The following is an 8616-nucleotide window of genomic DNA, read 5'->3' as shown; positions in this document are numbered from 1 at the left end:
TAAAAAACCGCCCCCCCCCGATTTTTACGATGTTACATGCATATTTAGAATATGAAGGCATTTGAAGAGCCATGCTTTTCAGGGAACATGTCTTATCTGATGTTCTTCCACACTTGCATAATAAGAATGAGTAACGCTCACAAATTATTTTTAACCTCTTCCCAGAACTCAACCTTCTCTTTAATGGAGCAGCGGCGAAGCATCTACCACGCGAAGCCGTTTTCAATCCATTTTAATGTATATATTAAAGAAAACTACATTATATGGTGACAGAGCGCGCTGGCCGAGTGGTTTAAGGCGCTGACTTCAGTTACATAACCTCTAGAACGCAAATGTTCGAATCCCATCGTCGACAAAAGTTTTTTTTTTTATTATTTATTTATTTTTTTTCTTCTTTTCTCCGGCATATAAAAGTATTAATGACTGCTTTAATATTCGAGAAATAGTTGTTTTTATACGCTCTCGGGAAGGTTACAATTGGGCTATTGCCCTCGGCACGCCTCGGGTAATAGCACAATTCTAACCTTCCCTTGAGCGTATAAAAACAACTATTTCTCTCAAAGCAGTCATTAATACTATATTATATAGATATTTTCTCTGAATTTATATTATATTCAATATTTGTTCATGTAAGAAGAGTAAATGGCTGCATCAACATTGATGCTTAGATTATATTTATATATGCTATAGAATATTATCATTAATATAACTTATGATGCATTTAATTCAAGTTTGAATGACATGATTATCTAACACTATTCAAGATTGTATTATTTCTTATCTCAAAAGTCTAAAGATTTCCATTGAGACAGATACTACACTAATGTGTATGGAACCCGAGTTTGATTTTAAAAATGATTAAAATAAGATTGACACTTGATCTATACTGGCTGAGTTACAATTTGGCTATTTTTTCGTCCTGTATAGTTTTATGTGACTAACGAATCATTTATTTTGATCAAATTTTGTTTATAAAGTTAATATCTTGTATTATATTGTCCATAATTTGTTAATTTGTAGGGAATTTTTGTAAGCAGTGTCGATGTCACTGGTGAAACCACCCTGGTCAAATAAGACTAAATAAATAAATGCATGAATAAACGATTAAATATATAAATATACATGAATATATCATTTTGTCAAGCTTCTTGCAATCTTAAATATTTAAAAGTTTAACAATATCAACCAGTGACTTCATCATTGTTAAGATTCATCCATGAAAATTTCCTTCCCGTTAGAATCTCAAGCTCTTTATCATATGGTTCGTAAAATTTGTACAATTTCTTAAAAGTTTCTCTTTCCACTTCAGGATGCTTTCTGCCTTTACCTTTTCCCATGCAGTGCTTAAAAGGCATTGCCAGACAGAAAAATCCTTTTGCTTCGTCAAAGTATATCTTGGTGGCGTCGAAATATTTTGGCAGCCCCAAGAACGATTCGGTGGCTTGGAGTTGAGGTAGGGGATTCTTAGAAAACAAATCACCATCCAGTATAAGTATCTGTTCGCGAGGGAAAATCTTGAACCAATTACGGAGATGGCGTGAGTACAACCCTGTAAAGATAATGGCATTATCGTCGTTCACTGTACCGTCTTCGTTTAGTACGCTCGTTTCAAATGTGTCTTCTATGACGTAAGATATGTTTGCTTGAGGGTACTTTGGTACTCTTCCCCGTCTCCTGGTGCCGTACCGTTGTTTACGCGCCATTTTCGGGAACACGTCCAAGACGTGAGTGTAGTCAGAAATGGCGCGTTTTACGGGGTCTCGCAGGATAAGCAAGAGCTTGATATCGCGTGACACGTCCCGCGCTATCGCGGCAGGTATGTCGTCTGCAACAAAGTACGCTGGCGTTTTCTCCATGGTCAATTGATACTGTGAAGTTCTGGGCATTAGTTGTCGATATTTTTCGATACTCCTTGTCGGGTGCCAATCCCATTGATGGGCTTCTACAACAGCCGCTATGTGTAGAGCTGGGTGCCCGCGAAGAAAGAATTCGAGCGCACCGGTTCCACATTTCTTTGCACCTATACCGATCACATCAGGCAACCGGCTTTTGCAATCCAGGTTTCTTGTCTTGATTGCTCTCTCGTTTTTGCAGCTCCATCTGCTCTGAAAGAGAGTGAAAGGATATTGTGAACTGTTCAGGGTCAACTGTGAAACATGGCGAGAACCTGAAACACGGTGAGTTGGACTCCCCAGTGACTGCTCTCCTTGCCGACTGTTGCCACTCAAATCGAAGATGATAATCAAAATTGGTATGAAGCAGATAAAGATGGCTGCCACCGACGATCTGGGGGATAGACACTTCCACTTCATGGTGTAGTCGCAATGGATTCTGAAAGGAGAAAATGTATTTGCGCAATTATCTTTCAGGCTTGGATTGGATAAATGTGGAAATCAGGCGATTTTTCATGTTCTCTGTTGACTATCAATAATTGCTTAGAACATGTTGACCTTTAACCCTATACGTGGCTGTGCATTACTCCAGTGGCATATCCAGAAACTGATAAAGAAGAGGAATGGCATCCTCCCAAGACAAAGGGGTTCAGTAAATGTATCTGGACTGTTCATTTATTGTACCCCTATAGCAAGTTCGATTAAGTTTTTCGTGGCCCTTCAGAAATTTAACTACACTGCTTTCACCCAATGCTGGATACAAACAAAAAAAACAGAACCAAATTGCATGTTTCAAAATTATTTTGTTCTTTTCTTTCTCTTATTAAAATTGAACATCTATCGTGCAATTTCTTTCCTCGTCAAAATACTTGAGACGAAAATGAAAATTTAGTGCAGAAAAAAAAAATGATAATCGGCGATGCTTAATGAACGTACGTGTGTTTCCGTGGCGTGCACGAGGTGTGTATGGGAGGAGGTATAATGAGGGTGCATGAGTACAGATGTAAGGTCATAGATCAACAAGCTCATGTTAATTTCAAATCAATAATAGATATTTAACAATGCAATTGTCATTGATGCCTGATTATGCACTCAAATTGCGCAAATTTATTAGACTGAACCGTTTATTTTTATTTCTGGTTCATATGAGAAAACTTCTTTTTACAACATTGTCAGAAGTATAGCCAGTGCTCATTCAGGTGTAAAATAATGTTGATATACTTCTCTTGTGACACCCGAATGAATAGACCCTAAACCATGATTGCATAATAATAAATGCAGATATTGTGTGATTATCAATATGGAACATATTTTCAAAGTACATGTATATAATTGAATATAAAAAAAAATGACAAAGGAAATATAATAATAGATTACAGAGTGATGGTTAGTACTTTAAACATTTTGGTTGAAAAACAGAGAATATTATAAGCAAATTTAATTGTTGTTGTTATTAGCATGTTATTGTTGTTATTCACATGTATATATTATACATTAACACATACACACACTAATGCTAAACCTAACCCTAACTCTTACCCTAATTATTTCAAAACATTAAACCTAATATAACTAATGACTAATGATTAAACCTCTTGTTTCTTGGGAGGCCTTTAAGTTTCCTCTGCCTGCAAACGTACGTAGAGGGCAGTAATGCTATTGTTCAATCGTGAGCAGGACACGAAAATGTCCTGCTAACGTACGCTATTAAACGTAACGTACCCGGATAGCTTGCGACTGACTGCTCAATGTACATCCGCAAGCTATCCAACCACCCACCATCCATCATCAAGAACCTCCCAGCGTCGATAAGCCGCCGAATAGCAGACATCTCATGCGATGAAGAGACTTTCAACGATGCCCTAAAATCCAGTGAATTTACTGAAACTCTCACCTTCACAAAGGAGCGTCCGACAAGGAGAAGACAAAACCATAAACGATCGCGAAACATCATCTGGTTCAACCCTCCATTCAACAAAAGCGTCATAACCAACATCGGCAGATCGTTCCTGAGGCTTGTTGACAAGCACTTCCCAAAGAATTCAAAATTCAACAAAATATTCAATAGAAGCTCGCTCAAAATCAGTTACAGTTGTATGCTTAATGTCGCTAGCATCATAAAGGCGCACAACCAGGGGCGTCTCCAAAGGGGGGGATGTCGGGTGCGACACCCCCCCCCCCCCCCATACTGTCAGGATATTGTCGGTAAAATTGCGCTGCCGTCGGGAAAAAAAGAGAAAAGGGGGAGGGAAAAAAGAGAGGGAAGGGAAAGAAAAGAAAGGAAAGAAAGGAAAAGAAAGGAAAGAAAGGAAAAGAAAGAAATGAAATAAAAGGAAAAAAGAGAAAAGGGAAACAAAAGATACGGCGGGGGTGAAAGAAAAGAGAGAAAGGGGGAGGTAAGAGCCTGAGAGAGGAGGAGTGGGAGTAAAAGAGAGATGGGGGTTGTTGGGTGGAGTCGTCTCGTCGAGGGAGCAAGAAAGACACGCATACACGTAAATACGTTGCTGTGTCGGGTCAGCTGTGTCGGTATTCTTGCTCGATCATCGTGTACTATATAAATGCAGAAGTTTGAGGTCGGGGAGATAGATAACGACGGTCGGCCGACAAGTTTTTTTATCCCCACGAACTTTGACTTTTTATCCGCTGTGACGACTTCGAGAGTGACTACAACTACAATACTTGTATTTTCTCGAAGTTTCACTTTCCTATAATATTAGCTAAAGAAATCAGAGGTTTAAAATTGTCGGGAAAACTAAATTCAAACAAGGATTAAGAGTCAACAACGTTACAACGAATCGTCTTCCTTTCTCTAATATTTTGATGAAACGCCAAAGCTTCCGCGCTTTGCGCGGGAGGGGAAAACTTTATTTAGACAATAATTGAGAGTCGAGAACGGTACAAAGAATTGTCTTCTATCTTTAATAATTTAAGGAAATTGAAGGAGGGGGAAGCTGAATTCAGATAAGGATTAAGAGTCGAAAACAGTAGAACGAATCGTCTGCTTTCTCTCATAATTTAAGGTAACGTCATAGCTTCCGCGTTTCGCGCAAAAACTAAATTCAGGGAATTAGGGTTAAGAGTCGCGAACGGAACAAGGAATCGTCTGCTTTCTCTCATAATTTAAGGAAACGTCAAGGCTTCCGCGCTTCGCGCGGGAGGGGGGAAACTGAAATCAGAGAATTAGGGTTGAGTCGCGAACGGTACAACGAGTCGTCTTCTTTCTATAATAATTCAATGAAACGTCATAGCTTCAGCGCTTCGCGCGGGAAGGGGGAAACTGAATTCTGACCAGGATTAATAGTTGTGAACGGTACAACGAATCGTCTTCTTTCTATAATAACTAAATGAAATGTCAAAGCTTCCGCGCCTCGCGCAGGAGGTGGGAAACTGAATTCAGAGAATTAGGGTTAAGAGTCAAGAATGGTACAACAAATCGTCTTCTTTCTCTGATAATTTAAGGAAACGTCTAAGCTTTCGCGCTTTGCGCGGGAGGGGAAAACCGAATTTAGATAAGGATATAGAGTCGAAAACAGTACAACGAATCATCTGCTTTCTATAATAATTAAAGAAGCGTCAAAACTTCCGCGATTCGCGCGGGAGGGGGAAAACTTCATTCAGACATGGATTAAGAGTCGAGAACGGTACAACCGATCGTCTACTTTCTCTAATAATGTAATGAAACGTCTAAGCTTCCGCGCTTCGCGCGGGAGGCCTTTCACCCACCGGCCCCTTTAAGTGATTCGGTTGCTCACTACCGCCCCTCCCTAAAATTAGATCCTAGCTACGCGCCTGCATTCAAATATAAAGCTATGATGCTGACTAAATAATTCGTATTTTTATGTCGTCGAGGAAAATGACCATTTGCGCATATGCAAGTATTATAGATAGTTCATAGGAAAAACAATTTAGCCTTCGGCCCCGGATTTCTATGGTTAAATTTGTAGATATTGGGACATTTTATTGTGTCGGTAATTGGTGGCTAAAATATAGTTTTGTCGGTGATCGTTGGCCTCTACATCCCCCCCCCCCCCCCCCCCCCCCCCAAAAAGGTCTAGCGACGCCCCTGACAACAAGCAAATTTCATCCACGGACGACCAAACCAAGCCGAAAACCTGCAACTGCCGAAAAAAGAATATGTACCCCCCTACAAGGAAACTGCCAGGCCGGCAGCATCATCTCCAGTTCCAAAGTCTCCGGTAGAGAAAGCCCTAAGCAGTATATTGGACTCACCGAGCCCCCGTTCAAGCTGAGGTACAGCACAGAACTCTTACATCTCCCAACTTAAACAGCAAAGCGCCCCATTCACCATCGATTGGTCAATCTCGAACAAGGCCCAAGCGTACTCCAGTGGAACGAAGAAATGCAACCTGCGCCTAACCGAGAAGCTTCATCAACGACGAGAAACTGAACTCTTGAACAAAATACCTGAACTCATCTCCATATGCCGCCATGAAAACAAATTCTATCTCTGCAACTTCAAAAGAGACTATACTTAAATAAATAAATACATATTTATGTACTAGCATCTTAGTGGAGACTCTTCTGCGATACCCCCTCCCATTACCTACATGTTTAGAAATCCAGCACAGTACCTGAGTAATTACAATAGCCCCTTCCCCCATGACTAATACTTATTGTTTTGTATTGTTTTGTTGTCTAATGTTAGCACACACTATCTCCTCCCTCCACAAAAATCAGTAACCATGGATGGATCCTGGATCGATAAACAAGCTTAGACCTACAACATCGTGTATTAAAGTAAAGTATGAGTTAAGTCTAATATGTTGAGCGTATTTGTACCCAGATTGTAGAGTAATCATGTATTTTTAAGAATTCTATCAGTTGCCTGATGATCGCTTGCAAGGTGTGAAACTCCGAGTAGCAACCATGTCCCATTAGTCTGCCTTATTCAATATATCACCACGAGAAGATTCTACATGTTCGACGTACATCCCTCTCACCCAGGCGCGTACAAGAATGCTGAGGTGAGAGCGCAGGGAGGGCGTTGGGGATCGAACCCCCCTCAATTTGTGTTATAATGTGTGTTTTGGAGGAACCCCCCCCCCCCCAAAAAAAAATAAATAAATAAAAAAAAAAAAAAAAATGTGCTTTTACCCAGGACCAAGTTCGGATCTATGGAAAACTATCCTGCACCTGGCTTGCCATTTGCAGAGGTTTTACTTACCACTTACATACATGTGATGTTGAGCTTCTTGGTTTTCTTTCAGAAACAGCAGCAGCTTCATTCGGGTAAAGGAGTCCAGATCAGTTCAGTTTAGTTCAGTTCAGTTTATTTTATGCAACGATCCCGAATTATCTGTTGAATAGCCTGTTTTATTGTTTATACAGAGGCTGGACGACGGTCTGAGCTGCTATAAACCTATCTCCTTTGCTCTAAAGTATCTCTCCAGCTGATTTATAGCTAGCTCTGTCCTTAAAACGCATTGAATATTGATAGCTGGAAGTCGACGCACGCGTGCAACTTATTCATTTGCATATTATATTCACCTTTTTCAAAAGATGAAAATATGTGGTACAAAATGGAAAGATTCCAAAGTTAGAATAATAAGACAATTAAGCTACATGTAGCTAGCTCACGATCCGGGTGTAGAACTAGAAGCGTTAGAGCAAGCTAGGAGTTATCCGTGGTAGGTCCATAGTTACAGCATAATTACACCTAGCTACCACTGGTTAGAGTTAGCTAGACTACAAGAGAGTTATCATGTAGACTTGTAGGGCAAAAAAGCTAACTATGGCCGCTACACTTCTTCTCCCTCGTACTAGCACTCGCACTTTATGAATGAAGTTTGCTTTACCCATAGGAAACCCAGAGTAATCATGAAAACCTAAAGAGTGATTATATAACTTCCTTGAGCAAACATTCACCAGTAAGCAAACAAAGACTCTGATTTGAAACCAATTCAGTCTTGATATGAGCAGAGCTTTGCTCTGTTAGTCTCTAGTTGTGTCAACATTACGACTGAGAAGGGTTTGTGTAGGAAGATCCCTAGCTTGTGTCTGCAAACCATATGTGCACTGATGTTGGCCCTTATCCACAGACTGTATCTTTACGGAATCGTAAAATTGTGTTCACATTATATATATTTGGCCTGATGCATGTTAATTTTGCTTACAGATCATTAGGCCTATACCGCATACGATCCAGGATTCGATGCTGTAAAATGCCCTGCTGGGTCGTAATTATTGGATATAACCAAGAAGTTACCAGCAATATAACCCACCCTAACGTAACTCATTTTCCATCCACTGCTCGAATACAGCTGCCCCTGTTTTGAGGATATTTTGTTCATACATGTTGTTTCGTATATACATACGCCTTCAAAGTGATTTGGTATAGGCCTTATAACGACTACTTTCCACGGAAAAAGAGCATGAAAATAATGTTCATGCTTTAATCGTCAACGGAGATCTAAAGAAAAAATCTAAAGTCAAACAAAATTGAACTAAAAGGATACTAGCATAAGCCGTGCATGCATCAATGATAGAGTAGTCATTATGTGACTGAACAATCCTCAATATAATAAATGTATATTGAAAGTATGGAAAGCTCGCGTAGTATGTTAACATTTTTCCTCGGGAGTAGCACGATGTTGCACTCAGAGCTGGAAATCAATTTGTGTTTTTGTTGCACATGTATGTGAAGTGTTGTGTTGTGTTATTGTGTTTAAAAAATCCTCCACAACTAGCTCAAGATGATAATTCT

The 8616-nt window shown here is 39.8% G+C and overlaps 1 protein-coding gene across 2 annotated transcripts; it reads right to left on the bottom strand.

Annotated features, from left to right (window-relative positions):
• Positions 1–557: 557 nt before the first annotated feature.
• Positions 558–7671, bottom strand: LOC115920365 (heparan sulfate glucosamine 3-O-sulfotransferase 1-like). 2 transcript variants are annotated; one of them, XM_030976034.1, is made up of 2 exons: positions 7078–7671; positions 558–2331 (listed from the first exon to the last, which is right to left on the bottom strand). In XM_030976034.1, the coding sequence occupies exon 2, from the start codon at positions 2310–2312 to the stop codon at positions 1182–1184; it is 1131 nt and encodes a 376-aa protein (XP_030831894.1). In that variant the 5' UTR covers positions 2313–2331; positions 7078–7671; the 3' UTR covers positions 558–1181. The 2 variants fall into 2 exon arrangements, with proteins under 2 accessions (XP_030831894.1, XP_030831895.1); XM_030976035.1 differs by having other exon boundaries at positions 7085–7671.
• Positions 7672–8616: the final 945 nt, after the last annotated feature.

The sequence above is a fragment of the Strongylocentrotus purpuratus genome, unplaced genomic scaffold (genome assembly GCF_000002235.5).
Source record: "Strongylocentrotus purpuratus isolate Spur 01 unplaced genomic scaffold, Spur_5.0 spur5_scaffold_8, whole genome shotgun sequence".
Lineage (NCBI taxonomy): Eukaryota > Metazoa > Echinodermata > Echinoidea > Camarodonta > Strongylocentrotidae > Strongylocentrotus > Strongylocentrotus purpuratus.
Note: the sequence above shows the minus strand (reverse complement) of the source record. Positions and strands in the feature narration are given on the sequence as shown.

What these genes read in the sequence shown, in the direction of transcription:
- LOC115920365 (XM_030976034.1), bottom strand. Translation starts at nt 2,312, where the DNA reads ATGAAGTGGAAGTGTCTATCCCCCAGATCGTCGGTGGCAGCCATCTTT.